The 22689-nt window shown below is 37.8% G+C and overlaps 1 protein-coding gene across 3 annotated transcripts in view; it reads right to left on the bottom strand.

The window, feature by feature from the left end:
* osbpl9 (oxysterol binding protein-like 9) overlaps nucleotides 1–22689 on the bottom strand; it is a 201014-nt gene that overhangs the window by 6202 nt on the left and 172123 nt on the right. For all 3 annotated transcript variants that reach the window (XM_059984253.1, XM_059984252.1, XM_059984254.1), the window contains 10 exons: nucleotides 20913–21031; nucleotides 20434–20519; nucleotides 16460–16634; nucleotides 15645–15729; nucleotides 13497–13607; nucleotides 6060–6123; nucleotides 5782–5922; nucleotides 5622–5700; nucleotides 2848–2939; nucleotides 480–615 (listed from right to left, as the gene is read on the bottom strand). In XM_059984253.1, coding sequence (XP_059840236.1) covers nucleotides 480–615; nucleotides 2848–2939; nucleotides 5622–5700; nucleotides 5782–5922; nucleotides 6060–6123; nucleotides 13497–13607; nucleotides 15645–15729; nucleotides 16460–16634; nucleotides 20434–20519; nucleotides 20913–21031 — 1088 coding nt within the window. The remainder of the gene's footprint in view (nucleotides 1–479; nucleotides 616–2847; nucleotides 2940–5621; nucleotides 5701–5781; nucleotides 5923–6059; nucleotides 6124–13496; nucleotides 13608–15644; nucleotides 15730–16459; nucleotides 16635–20433; nucleotides 20520–20912; nucleotides 21032–22689) is intronic.

The raw sequence follows: 22689 nt of genomic DNA on the forward strand, positions 1-22689 counted from the left end.
ATATGTTCATGATATTAAACCTGATTCTGATTTCTCTGCTTTACGGCTTATTGACCTAAAGTGTTTCTCAACTTGCAGCTTTTTCCTTTGTATTTATATACCCATGCTAGTCTAAACAAGAAGTTTTATTTCGATTGTTGTCTGTAAAAGTTTGCCCACCACTGATATTGCTTTGACTGGTTTCACTATCTTGTTTAAATGGAGGTAAGACATTTGAGCCTTAGTCTTCTGGTGCCACCTGATTTGTCCCAAGACTGCGAGAAATTTGCAATTTTTCACCTTCACTTCTGTCAATACTGGTTAGGCTACTTCCTCCTCTACCAGAAAATTTAACTGCACTGTCAACTCTTGTGGGGTCACAAACAGCGTTAGTTTATTTTGGCTTTCACTAACTGATTTTAATTTGCACTATAAATAACAACATTATTGTTTGGTGTATAAGTAGTTAAATCTGATAAAAGAAATGTGCGCTTTCATACCCGTGTCTCCCACTGAACTTCATTCTCCTTCCTCTCCCTTGCTTCAGCTCTTTGTCTTTCTTCAAGTCTGTGTTTTGCCTCTGTGGCAGCATCAATATCCTTTATTTTTAAGTTGTATGTTACGTCCTTCCAAAGTCTGTAGAAAACCACAAATAGAATCCATGTTTTTTGACACATATCCAAATTTCTAGCCATCAGTTTACAATAGATGCTCTACAAGGAAACAATTTGTACTAATATTATAGTATTTTTACTGGAGAGTGAGTGTTAAAAGGACAGTGAAATGTGATCTAAGTGACTTTTGACTGTGGAATGATTGTTGGTGCTGAAAGGTTAGTATCTCAAATGCTAATCTCAGCTTTTCACAAAGAACAGCCTCCAGCATTTACAGAGAATGGTGCAAGAAACAAAAAACAGAGTGGCAGTTCTGTGAACGAAAAAGCCTTGTTTTATCAAAAATTTCTTTAGATATATAAAGCGTAAGAGAGACATGAGTAGCTATTGGACCGCTGGAAAATGATGTAGTCAAGGTAGTAAAATGTGACAAGGAAATAGCAGACAAACTGAATAAGTATTTAGCATTAGTCTTCACTGTAGAAGACACTAGCAATATGTCAGAAGTTTGAAGTGTCAGAGGGCAGTAGTGAATAACGTTGCTATTACTAGGAAGAAGGTGCTTGGGAAATTGAAAGATCTGAAGGTAGATAAAGTCACCTGGATCAAATGATCTAAACCCCAGAGTTATGAAAGGGGTGGCTGAAGTTCAAGAATCAGTAGATTCTGACATGGTTCCAGGGGACTGGAAAATTGCAAATGTCACTCCATTCTTCAATAAGGGAGGGAGGCAGAAGAAAGAAAATTTATAGGCAAGTTAGTCTGACCTCAGTGATTGGAAGGATGTTGAGAGTTTATTGTTAAAGATCTGGTTTTTGGATATTTAAGAGGCACATGATAAAATAGGCCTTAGCAGCATGGTTTCCTTTAAGAGAAATCTTGTCTGACAAAACTGTTGGAATTCTTTGAAGAAATAACAAGCAGGATAGACAAAGGAGAATTGGTGGATGCTGTGCACTTGAATTTCCAGAAGGCCTCTGACAAGGAACCATACATGAGGCTGCTTAACAGTTAGCCCATGGATTACAGGAAAGACACTAGCTTTGGCTAATTGGTAGGAGGCAAAGAGTGGGAGTAAAAGGAGCCTTTACTGTTCCACAGGGGTGTGTATTGGGACCACTTCTTTTTATGTTATATGTCAGTGATTTGAATGATGGAAATGGTGACTTTATGGCTAGGTTTGCGAATGATATGAAGATAGGTGGAGGGGAAGGTAGTTTTGAAGAAACAGAAAGGCTACAGAAGGACTAGTTTAATTCTCAGTTACGCTGTTGAGTGGATATGACATTTAGTTTCACTTTTTTGACAACAGTTATCATGTCTGTGATGCAGCTTCCAGTGGCTGGGCAAGTCCAAACCGAATCCAGGTGAGGGATGTGAACACATCGTGGTTGTAAGTCACAAACAAATAGAGCATCTTTGAGCATCATCTTTAACTTTTGCTGAAGATACCAAAAACGGCAGCCATCCTGCTGATGGTGCAGGCTATTTAAACTAGGTATTAGATTGTCACAATACACTCAAAGAGGAATAACATTCTTACACATCTAATATTTTCACATTAAATTTACATTTGTGGTTTAGAAATGATGCGCATGATAATTTAGAGGAACCTGCCTAAAATTTAGTAAATTTAAAATACAGCTGCATTATTAGGAAAACTGAAAACATTTGGAGATTTATAAAATAATCACAGACAGGTACATATTTAACAAAAAAATATAAACTTATTAGGAAATGTGCCTTATCTGAGTTTCATGTACCCAACACTTAGTTCCTATACTGATAAGTAATATCTCAGAAATAACTAAGTAAAATAGCTGAGTTCTCTTGCTCACTGTTCTACATTTAGAAGCATTATACGAAAACAATAAGGAATTGGTTTGCCATTTCTGTATGCCACATTAACTATAACTGTTGCACTCCCATTGACATAAGTTTCCAGTTAGTAGTTCGTAAAGAATATAACAAAATATAATAGAATGCTCATTGTGGTGTTAGATGTAGTTTAATATAAAGGTGCATATTAAATTTAAAATATTACTCATTAGGCTCTTCTTAAAAACAAAATCATTCCAAGCCATTTAAAGGAATATAGAGAAGTATTTTAATAATGAAAACTAAAAATACCTTTGTGGTCAGCAAATGCTATGAACCTTCTGCATAGCCTACTAAATTTACAATATTGTGATTAAAAAGTAGAATATCGCTCTCTTCCATAATCATTCAATCTCAATACAAAGATCCTCATTACCTTCTGGATTCAAAGTCATCTTGATCTTCCAATTTTCTTACTTTCTTTTTGACAATGGGCATTTTCTTTGTATCCACAAATATGCTGCTTTCCTTCATTACAAACACAATAGCCCTTATTAGCTTAGTCATTGAGATATTTTTAAAGTGCATAATCTTGATTGTTGAATTATATTAATTAAAAATTATATATATTCCAAGCATCATTTCTGTGAATTTAATTTTGTACTTTAAACCCTTCTCAACTTTTCTTAGATGGGAGCATCTATCAAGGTTTCTACTGTAATTCATAAATTTCTCATCATCTCCTCAACAATTCCTGTACAATAAGTATTTTATTGGCATCCAGTGATGTTACTATAATTAAATTGCCTAATTATCTCATGAAATCAAAAAGACTATCAGTATAATATTCCATACTACCAGGTTTTTTTTGGAAATGAAAAGGTAGCATGAATTAAAATAATAAAAAAGCTGAGAATCTGAAATGAAGACAAAGTTCATGAAATAATCAGCTGGGTAGCACAAAGCTGTCTTATAGTTCCAATGATTGAGAAAATCTGCAGATGTTGGAAATCCAAGGCAGCTGGAGGAACTCAGCAGGTTAGGCAGCACTGATCATTATGGTTGTTATCGTTAGAATGACCTGGGTTCAAACCATGCCCCCAGTATTGTCTGTGTGGAGTCTGCATGTTTTCCTGTGGGCTTCCCCCAGATATTGCAGTTTCCTTCCCAATCCCAAGGTCATGGGTGCAGGTAAATTGGTGATTGTAAAATACCCCAGCTGTGTAGATGCGGTGATAGAATGTAAGGGGGAGTTAATGGGAAAGAGGGGAAAATAAAATACAGCTAGTGTATGACTAGTGTAAAAAGGTCATCCTCTACACGTGTTCCCTTGGGCTGTGCACTGAACCCACTGATGTACACTCTGCGAACGCATGACTGCAAGGTCAATCACATGATCGACTTCACCAATAACACCATAGTGGTGGGGCTCATCACCAGCAACGATGAGAAGAGAGGAGGTGGAAGAGCTCAAGTCCTGGAGCCAGGCAAAACAAAGGAAGAAGATGGTTATCAAATTCAGGAGAACTCACATCTTTCTCCAACAACAGCGTAGCAGTAGGAACTACAAGCTTTATTAAACTCATGAGAATGCACATCACACATAACCTCTCATGGTCCAGAAAAGTCAAGAAAGCTCGCCAACAGCTCTGCTTTCTGAGGAGGCTGAAGAGAGCTGGACTTTGCAATTCCATACATGCCTCATTCTACAGATGTGCAGTAACAGCATCCTCCCAGGCTCAAAATACAGATACTGCACTGTGGCGGACAGGAAACTCTACAACGGGCAGTCAAAACTGACCAACGCATCACTGGCACCAGCCAACCCGCCAAAAAAGGCCAAATAAGTGAAAGTGTGCTTAGGAGGGTTAACGGCGACTCCTTTGCTTGCATCTTCAGAAACAGCTCTATTTCCATTTTTAATATCTCTATTTTTCCCTTTCAGGGTTCTTTTGAAGACCCTGACCTGGAATTACACACTGACTACGGTTCTTTGCAGGAATGGGACCCGCTGTCAGGGTTGCCGTTGTTAACATGCCGAAGGGTTGGCCTAAGAGTGCGACTCAGATTCGGAAGCCTAGGATCTTGGGGCTCTGAAGATGGATGTATCGAGGGTCGGTGTCATGATAGGAGACCTGTGTGTACTCAGGGGAGTGGAAATATCTACTGCGGTGTGCCTGGAGACCCTGAATATTTGCGACCTTCAGGCACAGAGCTCGAAAAAAGCGATGTAACGGACTTCTCCCACTGTAAACCAGCGAGTTGTTATGTCTCCCCACTCGCTGGGAAAATGGAGACACCTTGTTCTCGAGAGGGAGAGTGGGAGGGAGAGGGAGAGAGAGAGAGAACGAGAACTTGTGGTATGTCAAATACCCTCTGAAATGCAGTCTTTGGGGTAACTGCAAGTCTGTGTCTTTGCTGTTGCTTTGCTCATGCTTGAGTGCTCAGTGGTGGTGCTGATGCTGTTTTTGTGGATGGTTGCAAAGAAAAAGCACTTCAGGATGTATACATTTCTCTAACTTTTGAAACTTTTTATATACAGAAAGATGTCAGCAAAGTTCCAGTGATCCCACACACTCTGCTCAACCCCATCAGGGAGGAGGCTATATAGCATTCATGCCAGGACCACTGCACTCAAAAATAAAATTACTTTTCTCAGCAGTAAGGATGATCAGCACCTCCACCATGACTTTATTTCCCATCAGTCACCTACGTACAGCCTAGTGTCATACAATCAATGTACACAAGTTATCTTATGTATTTATATTTATTGTGTTTTATTATTGTTGTGTTCATTATCTTTTGTGTTTTTTTTGTGCTGCATCGGATCCAGGATAACAATTATTTTGTACTCCTTACACTTGTATATAGAAAATTACATTAAACAATCATGAGATGTGTAATGGTTGGTTAAGGGCTGAAATGTCTGTGCCCAGGTTGTATGACAGACAAGCAGGTCCAGAGACACACAGTTAACCTTTAATGTCCTTACTCCTACTCCACAAAATGTTGTGTCATCTGCTGAGTATTTCAAACAGTTCATTTTATTTATAGAAAAAGTTAATCATTTTAAATAATTTTTATTCAAAGTCTAAACTGCTAGATTTTGCATCTAAACAATAATTTGTCTTGGATTATTCATTTATCTATCAGAAAAAGAGTACTGCATGCAAAGTGATACTTATATCTTTTTCCAGAGACAATGCTTACCCCAGTACTCCATTTAGCATACATCGCTCCATTCCACTCCCCTTCAATTGAGCAAAAGGATTTCTTGTCATGTGGAGAACTAAAACAGCAAATTAATAGGTAATTTCATTCAAGTTATTGTTGATAAATAATGATAATAAGATATCTAATATAAACCTACAAGATTTCTGCAGTTACTCGGTGTTTCTTGCCTCCGTAGAAGGGTTTAGTATGAAATATAATGCTGGCATTGTATCCTGTTTTAGCACAAGTTATGTTGCATTCACCTCCTAGTTCCACCCATGGAACCGTTAGAATTGACCTGTCAAACAAATTAGAAAATCTTCAAAAAGCACATTTAACTTGGCTTTCAAATTAAATAATAAGATTCCCTTAATATATACTTATGGACAATATGTACAGTATATTTTAAGTGGTACTATATTGGCCAGTACTTGCCTTCCATAGCCATTTGGAAAAGTGAGAATATAGTGCTCATCATAATCAAGCAGTGAGACACATCCTGTCAAAATACAAGAAACAGGCAGAAATGGTGAATTAGCCAAAATTTGTAAAAGCTCACTGTGAGGAAAACACAGCCTGAAAACAAAAATAACTACAGCAAAAAGTCTCAACACCTAGAATATAAAACTAAATAAGCAGAATGATGAATGACTCATCAACTTCTTTTATACATCATGAAACAATTTCAGATCCACAAGGTAGATTTTTGCTTATTACTGGTCTACTTTTCAATCAGAAAGTTGTTCTAGTTAACGTTTATGCTCCAAATACTGATTGTCCTGAATTTTTTAAAATGCTTATTTACATCTTTTCCTAATCTGAATCAATATAGACTGATAATGGGTGGGGATTTTAACTGTTGTTTAAACCCTGTGATGGATAGATCCAAGCCTACCCAAACTCTTCCGAATAAATCGGCTTCTCTTATTAACTCTTTTATGATTGATTCAGCTATTTGTGAAATTTGGCGTTTTCTTCACCCTAATGACAAAGAGTTTTCATACTTTTCCCATGTTTATCATAATTACTCAAGAATTGATTATTTTTTCATTGATCACCATTTACTCAAAGATGTTACTGATTGTAAATATGACTGTATTACCATATCTGACCATACACCTCTGAAGTTATCTATTAAAATAACAGATTCATATGTCAATACTAAATTTTGGAGGTTTAATCCTATTTTATTGCAGGATTTAGATTTTGTTAACTTTATTAAACAACAAATTGATTTGTTTTTCGCAACAAATTCTACAGTAGAGATCTCTAGTGGAATTTTGTGGGATACTTTTAAAGCATATATTCGTGGACAGATTATTTCATACTCTGCTGGAGTTAGGAAAAGAACTAATTCTAAAATATTAACATTAGTTGATAAAATCAAAGCAATTGATAAAATTTATTCAATGACTCCAAGTAAAGAACTTTATAAAGAAAGAGTGGAACTTCAAATGGAACATAGTTTATTATTATCCTCTTCGATTGAAAGTCAGTTAATTAAATCAAAAACCCAATTCTATATGCATGGAGATAAGTCTGGTAAATTATTGGCTAACCATTTGAAAATTGTTTCGGATAAACGACAGATTACTAGAATTCGTAAACAAGATGGTACTCTGACGATCGATCACAAAGAGATAAACATAGCCTTTCAAGATTTTTATAACTCCTTATATCAATCAGAATTCACTAAGGACTCTTCTATAATAAATGAATTTTTAAGGAAATTGAATATTCCAAAAATAACTGTTGAGGATAATGTAATTTTAGATACACCTATTACGGAATCTGAAATAGAAAAGGCTATTTCTTTAATGAATTCTGGTAAAGCTTCTGGTCCAGATGGTTTTCCTGTAGAATTTAAAAAATCTTTTTCTTCTATACTTTCTCCTTGGCTTTGTAAAATTTTTGAAGATGTATTAATTGTAGGTAAACTACCACAATCTTTTTATGAAGCTTCTATTTCTTTAATTCTTAAAAAAGATAAAGACCCTACTGAATGTGCATCCTATCGACCTATATCCTTATTAAATACGGATTTTAAGATTTTCAGTAAAATTTTAGATTAGAATATATTACCTCGAATTATTTCTGATGATCAGACTGGATCTATTAAAAATCGCTATTCATCTTTTAACATTAGAAAATTAATTAATATTATTTATACTTCTTCATCTAAAATACCAGAATGTGTTATATCTTTAGATGCTGAAAAAGCATTTGACAGAGTTGAATGGCCGTATTTATTTACTACAATGCAACAATTTAATTTTAGTTCAAAATTTATATCATGGATTAAATTAATATACCATAAACCTTTAGCTTCGGTTTTTACCAATAATCAAAGATCCCCTTTTTTTTCAGTTATTTCATGGTACGAGGCAAGGTTGCCCTTTAAGTCCTTTACTATTTGACATTGCTTTAGAACCGTTGGCTATAGCTATTCAGGAATCACCTAATATTCTGGGTATTACCCGTGGGGAGAGGACGTATAAAGTATCATTGTACGCTGATGATTTGTTATTATATATATCTGACCCTGAAAAATCTATCCCTGCTATTTCGTCTTTGCTTGCTCAATTTAGTAATTTTTCTGGTTATAAATTGAATTTTAACAAGAGTGAACTATTTCCATTAAATATGCAAGTTCCAATTTATAAAGATTTACCATATAAAATTGTTACAGATTATTTTACTTACCTAGGTATTAAAATTACTAAAAAACATAAAGATCTATTTAAGGTTAACTTTTTACCTTTAATTGATCAAATTAAGCAACTTGCTATTAGGTGGTCTTCACTATCTTTGTCATTGGTTGGTAGAGTTAATGCTATTAAGATGATGATACTACCTAAATTCTTATATTTATTTCAAGTATTACCAATTTTTATTCCTAAAGCTTTTTTTGATACTATTGACTCTAAAATATCTTCTTATTTGTGGCAGAACAAAAACCCTAGATTGGGTAAAAAATATTTACAGAAGCCTAAGAAGGAGGGCGGCTTGGCTTTACCAAACTTAAGATTTTACTATTGGGCAGTCAATATACGGTATTTAATATTCTGGACACAAGAATGGACTATAGCTACTTGTTCACAATGGGTAAATTTGGAATGTAAACCTGTGCAAGATTTTTCATTGATTTCAATCTTAGGATCTTCACTTCCTTTTTCTTTATTCAAATTGAATAAACAGATAACTAATCCTATAGTCAGATATACATTACGAATTTGGTTTCAATTTCGTAAATTTTTTGACTTGAATAAATTTATTTTATCATGTCCTATAATATCTAATTATTTTTTTCGGCCTTCATCTATGGATCAAGTTTTTCTTTTATGGAAAACAAAAGGTATAACATGTTTTTGTGATCTGTTTCTGGATGATAACATTATGTCCTTTGAACAGCTATCTAATAAATATAATTTACCTAAAACCCATTTTTTTTTAGATATTTGCAAGTTAGAAATTTTTTGTATAATGAGAGTCTTTTTCGAAAGAATGTCCATTGGACATTACAGATTGAATTTTAGCTTTTAATCCTTATCAAAAGGGTTTAGTAGCCATCATTTATAAGATGATCATGAATTTACAGTTAGATGTATCAGAAAAAATTAAGAAGGAATGGCAAGAAGAGTTGCATTGTCTTATATCTACTGAGCAATGGGAAAAATTTTTATTATTGGTAAATTCGTCCTCTATCTGTGCTAAACATGCCCTAATACAATTTAAGGTTGTACATAGAGCTCATATGTCTAAGGATAAACTGGCTCGATTTTACTCTCATCTTAACTCAACCTGCGATAGATGTCATTCTGATGTTGCTTCATTGACTCATATGTTCTGGTCTTGTCCTTGTTTACAAAATTATTGGAAAGGTATCTTCAGTATTATTTCAAAAGTCTTAAAAATTAATTTTCAACCACATCCTCTTACTGCAATTTTCGATTTACCAATGACGGATAATAATTGTTTATCTGCTTCATCTCAACGAATGATTGCATTTGTTACATTAATGGCTAGAAGATCTATATTATTGAATTGGAAAGAAATTAATCCTCCAACTGTATTTCAGTGGTTTTCTCAAACTATTTCTTGTTTGAGTTTAGAAAAGATTAGAAGAGTGGTTTTTGAACCTTCAGTTAAATTTGAAGAAACTTGGAGACCTTTTATTCAACATTTTCACATGAGTTGAATTGTCTTTTCCTAAACCTTACTTATATTATCCTTAATCGATTGGATGGAGGTTCAGAGTTATTGGCACTACTGTATATGCACTTAATATTATTCAATGGCCCATGTTGGTTAGTGTTTTTTTTCTCTCTTTTTTTGGGGGTTTTTTCCTTTTTTTTTCTTTTTACTTCTTTGTTCATTATTGTTCTGGGTTTGAGAGGTTATATATTTTTATTATTACATATCTGAATGTCTATTTAAACTATTAATTATGTACTCTCAAACATTTTGTATTCATGTTTCACTTATGTTTGTTTAAAACTAATAAAAAGATTTAAAAAGAAAGAAAGATTTTAATCCAAATATTAATTACATGGATCTGAATGCAACAGCTACAATGGAAAGGGAATAATGTCATGGAAATAATTTTAAAATTACTGACCAAGCAGATAAAGAAAAAGATATTAAATTATTTGTTGCTCAAGAAAGAGAACAAAATCAGGAATTTTCGGATGTTAAGAATCACTTCAAAATTAAGGGTTTTGTAAAAGAGATAAAATTTGACTGTCAGTTTTGAAATCATTAGCAAGCTGAGACCTGTTAATGATTTCAAAACCGACACTCGATTGAAGGACGATAACGTAATTTCATACGAAGAAATTCAATAGATGTATGGTGAAGAGTATATTGACTGGCTGTAAAACAGCCTGGTATAAGAACACCAAAGCCCATGAACAGAAAATCCTACAAAAAGTAATGGACAAGGCCCAGTTTATCATGGGTAAAGCCCTCCCCACCATTAACCACATGTACATTGAGGATAGTCACAGGAAAGCAGCATCTATCATCAAAGACCCCCACCACCAGGTTCTGGAACAGTTAGTAACCCTCAACCATCAGGCCCTTGAACCAAAGGAGCTGACCTCTCTTGCCCCATGATTGAAATGTTTCCACAACCTATGGATTCACTTTCAAGGACTCTTCGTCTCAAGGTTCTCAATATCTATTGCTTATTTATTTATTTATTCATTCATTCATTCGTTTTCTCTTGTGTTTGCAGTGTGTTGTCTTGCACTTTGGTTGTTTGTCCAACCTGTTGGGTTGGCCTTTCATTGATTCTATTATGGCTCTTGGATTTACTGAGTATGCCCGTAAAAAAAAAAGAATATTTTTGTATATGATAACATACATGTACTTTGATAATAAATTTACTTTAAACTTTGAAATTAGCTCCAAGGATTAATGCAATACAGCTGCCATGAGAGGGAGCCAGAACCAAAATAAAAACTGGTGAAAAGGCTCAAGATAATATTAAATGTCATTGAAATAAACTGAAAGTGGATATAGAGAAACAAAACACATTAAAAGACTCCTCTTTGCCTAGAATTATTTCCATTAAGAGTTTTCTGGAGCAGCATCCAAGTGTTTACTGCTCAACCTAGATATGCTCAGTATGAAATCCAAATGGTTCTACAAAATTTGACAATTTGTAGAAACAATTCATTTCAGCTTTGTAACTGGGCTAAGTAGTTGTATACTTATAAAAAAAACTGCATGTAAGATATCCATATTTATTGTTGCCTAATGAAAAAGCCAAAAATAGTGAGATTCAGAAAAATAATTTGTGATTGATTTGGGATAATAAATTAGCCATGACAAAATGGTTGAGCAGACTCGTGGACTAAATGGTCTAATTCTGCTTCTATGTCTTGTGGTCTTCAACAATAACCACATTACTGACAATATTAACACAAGAAAGCAATTCAAAAATACAGGTGGAACAAAGAAGCCCAGCAATCCACATATGAGAGAGGGGAGTATAATTTATTCATCACACTAAGCACTGAAAATAAGACCGAACCTGAATGAACAAAGGGAACATCATCACCCACGTCACAGACCAGATGGGACCAGGTTCACTGTCTCTTCTACAGTGGCCTCACTCAAAAGTGGTAATAGGTGGTCCACTATTGGCTTCTTTGAGGAAGTGAAGTCATCCAAGGCTCATGATATATAACATACATATCTGACAATCTCCTTTAGAAATATATAGAACAAAGAACAGTATAGCACAGGAACAGGATCTTCGGTCCACAATGCCTTCACTGAACAGATAGTCAAATTAAACTAAATCTCTTTTGCCTATACATAGTATTCCTCCCTATTCATGTGTCTAAGAGATCCTCAGTCACCATTGCTTCCACCCCCATTCTTAGCAGCATTCCCTACCATGCTCTGTGTAAAAAAAAATAAGCCCAGTACATACTTAAACCTTCTCCCTTCCATTTTAAACTTATGTCCTCTGGTATTTGACATTTCTACCCTGGAAGAAAGATTCTATCTGCTCTTTTCACATTTCATAGCAGAAAACAGTACACCTTACGAACAGGCCCTTCAGCCTGCAATGTTGTCCAAACTAATTAAGCTAATGATGTCTAATTACACTAATACCTCCTGCCTGCACATGGTTTGCATCTCTCTATTCCATGCACAACTATGTGCCTAAAAGCCTCTTAAATGCCTCTAATTTCTGCCTCCGCCATCATCCCCAGGCACCCACCACTCTAGAAAAAAAATAACCTTGTCCTATACATCTTTGAACCTTCCCCTGATCATCTTAAATCCATGTATTAGATCTTTCAATTCTGGGAGAAAGATACCAGCTTTCCACTGTAGCCCTCTTAACTTTGAAACTTCCATCAGGTCTTCCCTCAGCCTCTGCCATTCCAGGGAAAACAAGTCTCACCAACCTATCCTTATAGCAATCAGGCAGCATCCTGGTAAAACTCTGCGTTTTCCAAAGCCTCCACATTCTTCCTATAATAGGGCTACCACAACTGAACAGTATACTGTAGATGAAGCCCATCCAATGTTTTATAAAGCTTCCCAACTCTCGAACTCAATGCCTTGGCTAACAAAGGGAAGCACACCACCCTATCACATTCAGGCAAGATGACTGGACCCCAAGATCTTGTACACATCAACAGTATCAGGTTCCTACGATTAACTGTGTACTTTCCCATTACGTCTGCTCTTCCAAAGTGTTCCATCTCACTTGCCCCGATTAAACTCTACCAGCCATTATTTCACCCAAATGTGCAACTGATCAATAACCCTCTGTATCCTTCAGCAACCTTCTGCACTAGCCACACCATCAATCTTTGTTCTCTGCAGACTTACTAAACCACCCATCCATGTTTTCATCCCAGTCATCTTATATATATCATAATTTTTAAGAACTTCTACCCTACCCTCCTATGTTCCAGAGAAAACAATCCAAGTTGTCCAACTTCTCTTTAGAGCTCATACCCACTAATCCAGGCAAATCTGTTCTTTACCCTTTCCAAAGCATCCTTGTCCTTCCTGTAATAGGGCAACCAGAATTGCAAATAATATGAAATCATAGCATGGTTGCTATATCTAATGTTGTTGAAATTGGAGAGATATGTACATTTGCAGGCAAAAAGGATCAGTTTAATTTGGCATCATTATCTTAACTAATAATGTGGCAAGGGGCCTATCCCTGTGATGTACTGCTCTATCAGTCTGTTAGGCAAGGTAAGATAGTACTTGTCCAAAGGTATGACAGCACGGGAAAAAGACTGTATAGAACAAAAACCTAAACTGTGCAAGTAGCTTATTGCTGAGGAAATGTAGAGTATTAGTGGAGATAGATATTTCTTAAAATAAACTCACCTTGTCCAATGTTATGCACTCCTATAGACATCCCTAGAAACTTAGATTTAGTCCAAATGTGCGCATTGAACTGGATTTTCTTCGAGAGACATTCAGCATAAAATGCAGAAACTGTAACAAATGAGAAAACTGTAATCAATTCATGTTCTAATAGAAAGTAGAACAAAGCATTAAGATAGAGAAATACATAAAAGTTACAATGTAGAAGCATGCCATTGGACACAGTTCAATCTTGTCTGCCTTGTGAGTAACTAATTCCATTCCACTTCCATATATTCAATAACCAGTGGATAGGAGCAAATTTCCCATTCCAAATTTACAAATACAATTCTATTCAGTACTATCAAGCACAACAGAAGGCCAAGCTGAAGAACAGGAAGTGAACCTGCTGGCAGGTATCTTGCTGTAACAAGTTACACTAAGATGATATGCATAAAAAGGAACAAATCTTTTGAAACTGCATTTTTGAATATAATAATTTCCATCTTAATCAGTCCTGCTATTACGCAATACTCACCAAAGCTTAGATCAATGACACATCAACAGCCAGGAACAATGAGCTTCAATAGCAACTGGTATCACAGCTCAGCAAAAGTACAGCATTAAATTATGACATTACATCAGAAAAAGACCCTGAATCATTTTTGATACCTTATAAGACTAAAACATCCACTTCAGCTTTGACAAAACACCTATGATAAGGTTCAAAACACCAACTGCCGAAGGAACTCAGTAGGTCAGAGAGAATTTGCAGAGGGAAATGGACAGTCGACCTTCATCTGGACTACTAGATGGCCAATATAAAGTAGTGAGGAGAAGTGATTGTGTAAGCTGTAGGTGGATCCTGGTGAGGAGGGATGCAAGGCAACTGGAGTAAGGGTGAGTGGAAATAGTGACAGACACTGATAGTGATAGGTGGAGGCAAAGGGCTGTAGATGATGGAATCTAATAAAAAAGGGAGGGGGACAGTAGGGGGGGAAGGAACATGGGAGGAGTGTCTGGGCGATGGGCAGAGGAGGGCAAAGAAATGGTGGTTGTAGAGGGTTGGTACAGGAGGAACTGGGTAGATCAGGTGAAAGGAAAAAAACAAGACAGGGAGCAGATAACTGAAATTTGAGAATTCAAATGTTTATGCTGGTTTGGTTCCAGGTGGAAATGAGGTGCATTTCCTCTGGTATGTATTTAGTTACTCAGTTTCAGTTACTCCTTTTCGTTTTGCATTTTCAGCTAATGTTCTGCTTCTCATAATTCCAGTTTGTTTTTTTTTTGCTCTAACTGTACTTATTCATTTTTTAATCTAAATGTCACTGAGCTTGTTACGTCACAGAGACAATCTTGGCCTCCACTCTATCACAGATATTACCCCACCCCCCATCCTCGTGCTCCAGAACTTTGGTTTTATTTTGGGTGCCTAACATTGCCAGTTTTCTGCTAATTATTGTTCAATAGTTATTGAATATAAACTGAGATTATTACTCACAAGATTGAGCACTTTCAGAGATAAACACTGGCTATATACTAAAATGGTACTGAAATCGTACATTTAGCCTACTGTTCTTTAAAAGAGAAATTTGGTTTGTTCTCACCATGTATTTTAGTTTCCCTTCAAACAACACAATTCTTTTCCTTTCAAATACTTAACCCATCCTTTACTGAAGTTACTACCAAATTTTTTGCATCATCCTATCAGGCAGTAGGATGATGATAACTCATCATGTAAAAATATTATTAATTTTTCCATGATTTAATTATTATTGCAGCTTTTGGTCTTCTAATTAACAATCCTTCAAGCAAACACAAATTTCTGTTTAATCAAAGCACATGAGGAAATGGAATACCTCAGTATTCCCTACTCTAAACAGTTACAGCTTTACCTGCCCTTCCACATAACTAAAGTCCATCATCCCTGTTGGCATTCCAGAAAATCTGCTCTGCATCCTACTCTCTGGTCTTACTATCTGTGGGGTGATCAGGTTACTGAATCTAAACAGTGGTAGACACTGTGAGCCTGTCAAAGTTGGGGAGGGAAGGCAATAAGAATGTCTAGTCAGCCATGGAAAAGGTAACAATGATAATGAAATAGTCAGAAAATAGAAATTCTATGATGCATTTGGGTATCTTTAACATGATTACTGAGATTAAACTCACTTGGTGGGTGATGAGACACTTGCTCTGCTACGAAGGTCACACTGTTCTGACTGGCCTCTGGGATTGGTCCTGCAGCAACAGGCTCCTGTGGTGAAAAAACTCATCTGAAAATTTTCCTTACTGAGAATGTAAGCTTACTAACATGTACCAGAATACATTTCTGAAAACTATTTAAAGCAACAGTTATGTACACATTATCTAAACAGTGTAATCTTGTAGAGTTTAGAAAGAGGCCCTTTTGGCTCACCACATCCAGCTAGGTAGGTTGTGAAGAATCAGCAAAGAGCGGTAAGATAATACACCTGGTTGAGCGGTGCTGTAACAATAACCTGTCACTCAAAGTTGCAGAAGTGAAAAACTGATGGTTGTTTTCAGGAACAGGAGGAAAGCAAACATGTGCCAGTCTACATTGATAGATCAGTGAAAGGCAACAGATTTAAATCTCTGAGCGTTAATGACATCTTTTGTGGCTATCATTGATCAGGAGGTACTGAAGCTGGAATTCCCATGCTATAAGTTCAAGGACAGCGTCCCCCTTTCAACCATTCGGTTCTTGAGGCAACCTGCAATCCCTAATCACTACCTCAGTATAGCAACACTATGACCATTTGAACTACAATTGATGTTTTTTTTGTTCTGATAGTGTTCTTCCTTGAATTATTTATGTTTTCATGTGAATTTTGTTTATCTGATGCTATGTGCAAATGATGGCATTGCAACTAAGTTTTACACTGCTTCTGAAAATTCTTGTGGGACTAAACAAAAATAGGACAAGAATCTTACAAGAAAATTATTAGAAAAATGAAGCAACTTACTGCATTTTCTTCAATTTCAATCTCAGGTACTATCCAATGACATTTAAAAATCTCTCCAAGAATAGGATTGTATGGTTTCTTGGCTACCGATCCTTTGCGGCCAGCGTGGAAGGCTGAGAGATACCATTTGACAACCTGCACCATTCGGTCCCTTGGGTCAGTTTGGTCTACAATACTTTTTAAAGAAAGCATTTCAGTAAATGTCAAACACGAGGAAATCTGCAGATGCTGTAAATTCAAACAACAACACACACAAAATGCTGGTGGAACACAGCAGGCCAGGCAGCATCTATAGGGGGAAGCGCTGTCGACGTTTCGGGCCGAGACCCTTCGTCAGGACTAACCGAAAGGAAAGATAGTAAGAAATTTGAAAGTAGTGGGGGGAGGGGGAAATGCAAAATGATAGGAGAAGACCGCAGGGGGTGGGATGAAGCTAAGAGCTGGAAAGGTGATTGGCGAAAGTGATACAGAGCTGGAGAAGGGAAAGGATCATGGGATGGGAGGCCTCAGGAGCAAGAAAGGGGGGGGGGGGGGGCAAGCACCAGAGGGAGATGGAGAACAGGCAAACAACTAAATATGTCAGGGATGGGGTAAGAAGGGGAGGAGGGGCATTAACAGAAGTTAGAGAAGTCAATGTTCATGCCATCAGGTTGGAGGCTACCCAGCCGGTATATAAGGTGTTCCTCCAACCTGAGTTTGGATTCATTTTGACAATAGAGGAGGCCATGGATAGACGTATCAGAATGGGAATGGGACGTGGAATTAAAATGTGTGGCCACTGGGAGATCCTGCTTTCTCTGGCAAACTGGGCGTAGGCATTCAGCGAAACGGTCTCCCAGTCTGCGTAGGGTCTCACCAATATATAAAAGGCCACACCGGGAGCACCGGACGCAGTATACCACACCAGCCGACTCACAGGTGAAGTGTCACCTCACCTGGAAGGACTGTCTGGGGCCCTGAATGGTGGCGAGGGAGGAAGTGTAAGGGCAGGTGTAGCATTTGTTCCGTTTACAAGGATAAGTGCCAGGAGGGAAATCGGTGGGAAGGGATGTGGGGGGACGAGTGGACAAGGGAGTCGCGTAGGGAGTGATCCCTGCGAAAAGCAGAAGGGGGGGTGGAGGGAAAAATGTGTTTAGTAGTGGGATCCCGTTGGAGGTGGCAGAAGTTACAGAGAATTATACGTTGGACCTGGAGGCTGGTGGGGTGGTAGGTAAGGACAAAGGGAACCCTATCCTGAGTGGGGTGGCGGGTGGATGGGGTGAGGGCAGATGAGCGGGAAATGGGAGAGATGCGTTTGAGAGCAGAGTTGATGGTGGACGAAGGGAAGCCCCTTTGTTTAAAAAAGGAAGACATCTCCTTCATCCTGGAATGAAAAGCCTTATCCTGAGAGCAGATGCGGCAGAGACGGAGGAATTGTGAGAAGGGGATAGCCTTTTTGCAAGAGACAGGGTGGGAAGAGGAATAGTCCAGGTAGCTGTGAGAGTCTGTAGGCTTATAGTAGATATCAGTAGATAGACCGTCTCCAGAGATGGAGACAGAAAGATCAAGAAAGGGGAGGGAGGTGTCGGAAATGGACCAGGTAAATTTGAGGGCAGGGTGAAAGTTGGAGGCAAAGTTAATGAAGTCAACGAGCTCAGCATGCGTGCATGAGGCAGCACCAATGCAGTCGTCGATGTAGCAAAGGAAAAGTTTGCCTGTTCTCCATCTCCCCCTGGTGCACGCCCCCTCCCCTTTCTTTCTCCTGAGGCCTCCCGTCCCATGATCCTTTCCCATCTCCAGCTCTGTATCACTTTCGCCAATCACCTTTCCAGCTCTTAGCTTCATCCCACCCCCTCCGGTCTTCTCCTATCATTTCACATTTCCCCCTCCCCCCACTACTTTCAAATCTCTTACTATCTTTCCTTTCGGTTAGTCCTGACGAAGGGTCTCGCCCCGAAACATCAACAGCGCTTCACCCTATAGATGCTGCCTGGCCTGCTGTGTTCGACCAGCATTTTGTATATATTTTAGTAAATGTATTCAATTTGTACATTATATAAATACAAACTAAATCCAAGAGAAAAACATTTAAAAGACCAGCTTTATCCTATACTATGCACAATTCTCAATGTTAGTGTCATTTGATTTAATCTGAAGCATCTCTTCCATTATTTTTTATTTTAAACATATACCAATAAACCATTCAGATATGGCAAGTAGAAAGAAGCTGATATTAACAGTTGGTTTAAGGTTGGGTGGGGGGAGGGGGAGGGTTTTGTTAGGGTTAGAGAGGCAAAGTCATAAAAGTGAGAAACAAACTGCTTGGAGAAGTTAGGTGCCAAGCAGCATCTGTGGAGGCAAAGAGATAGTCAATGTTTAGGTCGAAACTCTTTATCAGGATATTCAGAGTCTCAACCAAAGAAGTCAATGATCTCTTGACCCACAGTTTGTTTTTAGTTCCAGGCTCCAGCATTGCTGTCTCTTGTGTCTCCATGATCTGAAAGGGCAGCATGAGGAAACAGTGCTGTTTGGTGCTAGGTGTTTTAAACTATGATTTGGAGCTCACTACCCATATGAGAGATAGAAAGAATTAATCCTGACTTTTGAAAGGGAATGCATTTGAGGGAAAATAATTTGCTGGATTACAAGAGCAAAATAATAGAGCTGAAAAGATTGCTTCTAAGGAGCTGGCACAGACTCAAATGGACCAAATAGCTTCTTTCTGTGCTGTAATAATCCGAAGGCTCAGGGATAGGATTTACAAGTTGTTCTGGAGGGGCCTATGCTTTGAGGTGGTCCTGGGAAAGATCAGGGATTGAGGGGACTGAAGAGATTTGAGACCCTGTAGGTGACCGGAATAAAAAACTGCTGGGAAGAGATCCTTGTATTGGCCTGGTTACCATCCTTTCATTGGACTAAAACTGTCCTCAGCTGTCTTGCAAAGTCTTGCTTCTGCATGAGTGAGCAACAACATTTTGGGCCAAACATCCACCTTAGAGATTTGAGCAAGTTTATACATGGAGAGCCCACAACAAATTTTGTGCCTTATGAGAACAAAATGAGAAGTACTTAATCACATTTGGAGTTTGTTTGGTTTTAAATTTATTTTTTTTTAGCCTCTTGCAGAAAATCATGCCACCACACGAAATAATTTCAATACATTAATTCTGAACATATCCCAAGAGTGTACAACTTACCACAAAAACCACACTTCCTGTGCACCTTCCTTGTCTTTGTTATCCACCCAGCTTCTCATCACCTTCCCCACATGGTTGCATCTGACCATCACCCACACAATTTACCTCCTATCCTCTCCGCCACATAATTCATCTGCTCATCACCCTTCCCTTACCAAGCTCAGCTTATCACCTTAGTTAATCAGATTCCAGGATTTGCAGTCCTCCTGTCTCTACTTACCACCTTCCGACCACTGTCTCCACCTTGGCCCTCCCTTTCCAATGCCCTCCTCTCACCCAAATGGCTCCACTGGTTCCTCCTACTACCTGTCAGCTTCTGCTTCAGATGGCCCTCTTGCCTCTTTACACTGGCTATCTCCCCCTCTAAACTCAGTGCTGATGGAGGGCTTCAACCCGAAAGGTTGACCATCTCTTTGTCTCTGCAGAAGCTGCTTGACACACTGAGTTCCTCCAGCAGTTTGTTTATCTTTGCTCCAGAGTACAGTATCTTTAGTCTCTGTGTCAACAAAATCTCTTTTTTATTTTCCATCCTGAAGTAAAATACTGCAAGCTGCACATGAGAATAGTTTGCAATCAAATCAGTGGCCACTTCTGGAAATTTTCAACTTCATCACTCCAAAAGTCACTCAAGGGCAGCACTTTACTAAGATGTCATGCAGATGAAATGGAAACAATCCTGAAGAAATTCCTTTAAACTGCATGTGTATGTTAATCCTATGTTACATCTAAATTTATCAGCATCATAATATTTCTAGGTTTTCCAGTAATTCTAGATTAATAAGTTAAGAAGTTATTTACCTTACAAATAAATCCGGATGTGCAAAGAAGTCTGCGTACATTTCTAACAAAGACCGCCTTTCCAAAATAAAAGTGGGAAGCACCACCTGAAAGAGGATCAGCATTTTGTTTTAACGAGCACAAAAATTCATATTACTTATTTTCAGAATTAATAGTTGATCTGCATAGAGTATCCAAAGCAGTAGAACTAAACAACAAAGTGCTTACCAAGGATGGGAATCTAAAAGGCTCAAATTACCTTAATATTTCTAACATTCAGAAACACATATATTGATTCCAATTGTTTTAAGGTTCAACACAAAAAACGCAGGAACTGACTTAAAACACAACCAAACTTATAATTTCAATGCCGCTAATCAAAAGAACAAAGACAATTTAAATAGTGATTTTCTAAAAAAAAACTTTTAACTTAAAAAAAGGCAAACCAAACCAATGGAGATTTATCAGAATATTCAAACAAAATCATCTGCCATTCTCACCTTTGTTAGATCCATTCCCAGTCGGACTTGGGATAGGAGATGCATGATAACACTCTTATGCTCTTCGACAGATTCCCCTTCCCCCTCATCATCTCTCTCATCATGCGTATCAAACAGCTCTAGGAATGACAGGAAGCACTGAGGAATCTGATATGTTGTATATGCCATCACATTCATATTAGCTTCAACGTGAACTGTTTAATGCTAAAGCTCAGAATATTGAAAAATGGCAAAAAACTTTACCCCTTGAAATGTTGCTTATTTATAAATCTAATATTCTGCTGACAACAATTTAGTCAAACTTTTCTATAAGCTTGAAAATTCTGTCAAAATTAAAAAGTCTTGATATAGTTGAAGCTTCTTGCCAGAGTCCGAAAAATTTGAAATTTTCTCTCAACTCTAAGATCATCCAAGGTATAAAAATAAGATCTATTGACTAACTAACAATATCAATGAACACACAGTGAAACCAGAAGTATTCATAATTAGATATATAGCTAGATGCGGCCTACAGCAGTAAAATAGACAATCCTGGACTAAAATAGAACACCCTTAAACTAAATTCAAAACTGAAAACTTACTAAATTAAGCTGAATTTTTAAGGCTAACATAACCTTGCTGTACAGATAGTTAAATAAAATATGTACACTGATCTAACATTTGCACTTCTGGGTCTTCCTAAGAAAACTCGTGCTTCAAAACACAAGGCAAAAAAACTTTTATAACAAGCATCCATTAGAAAGCTACTGATAAGATGGTGTTGTAGCGGTGTGCTACAAGCAGCGCTAAAATTACGACACGGAGTCGGTAACTGCAGTCGAAGGAAAAAAACTTTATTCGAAAACTTCAGCCTCACTTTTAAGCCTCTGTCAACCGGCCCCCCATGGCGAAGAGGCTCCAAAGCTCTGTGCTCGCAAACCCCCGTAGGCTATCTAATTGTGAGTCGGTTCGCATACTCTAGGAAATGAGCCGCCACATAGTATTGATTAAAATATTCAAATCATCCCTCCAGGAATGAATAAATTTAACTGATCTACCAAATGTATAATCATTTGGGGACCTTGCGTGACATTTTGCAGCCTGTAATTTCCCTTAAAGGGTTTTTTTTGAACTGACTAAACAACCTGGCACCTTTGCGATCTCCTAGGGGATTCAGTGAACTAGATTGTCAACAGTACAGGTACAGCTGGGTTGGCCATCGCGAGGGTTGGATGCCTGATGATGGAAAACAACCCTGTGGTGGGCTGATGTAAGCTTTGAGCATGGTTAAAATCATCCAGTGCCAGAGCAGGCAACAACCAGGTGTTCAGGACCATCTGCCTGTGTTTGACTGGTCTCCCACTCTTGTTACTACCGATGGGTGAGAGGAGCAGTCTTGGGTTGCATACCACCAGGTTCAGGAGCAGTTGTTGCCCTGCAGCCATTGCACAGGCTTTACTCGCCTTAGGGCTGAATGCTCTGGAGCTGTACACTCACCTTTGGGATCTCTGCAGCCCATGTTACATGTGCTTTTGTTACTTCTTTTTTTTTACTATTTGCATGATTTGAAAAAAAGGACGAAAGAAGGACGAACCAATGTTCGGCTCACCACTCTGTGAGGTTTACTGAAGTGACTCTACTGCTGTGACCTGCAACTATCGCCACCTGGCTCAGCTCTGAACTGGCTCAGTGTCCGTGGACTCTGCGTTAATGGCCTGTATTGTTTGTACAACTCTTATTGTTTGCATGGTTTGTTCTTTTTCTTGCACACTGGGTGTTTGATGGTCTTTGTTGTGTG

This window comes from Hypanus sabinus, chromosome 11 (assembly GCF_030144855.1).
Source record: "Hypanus sabinus isolate sHypSab1 chromosome 11, sHypSab1.hap1, whole genome shotgun sequence".
Lineage (NCBI taxonomy): Eukaryota > Metazoa > Chordata > Chondrichthyes > Myliobatiformes > Dasyatidae > Hypanus > Hypanus sabinus.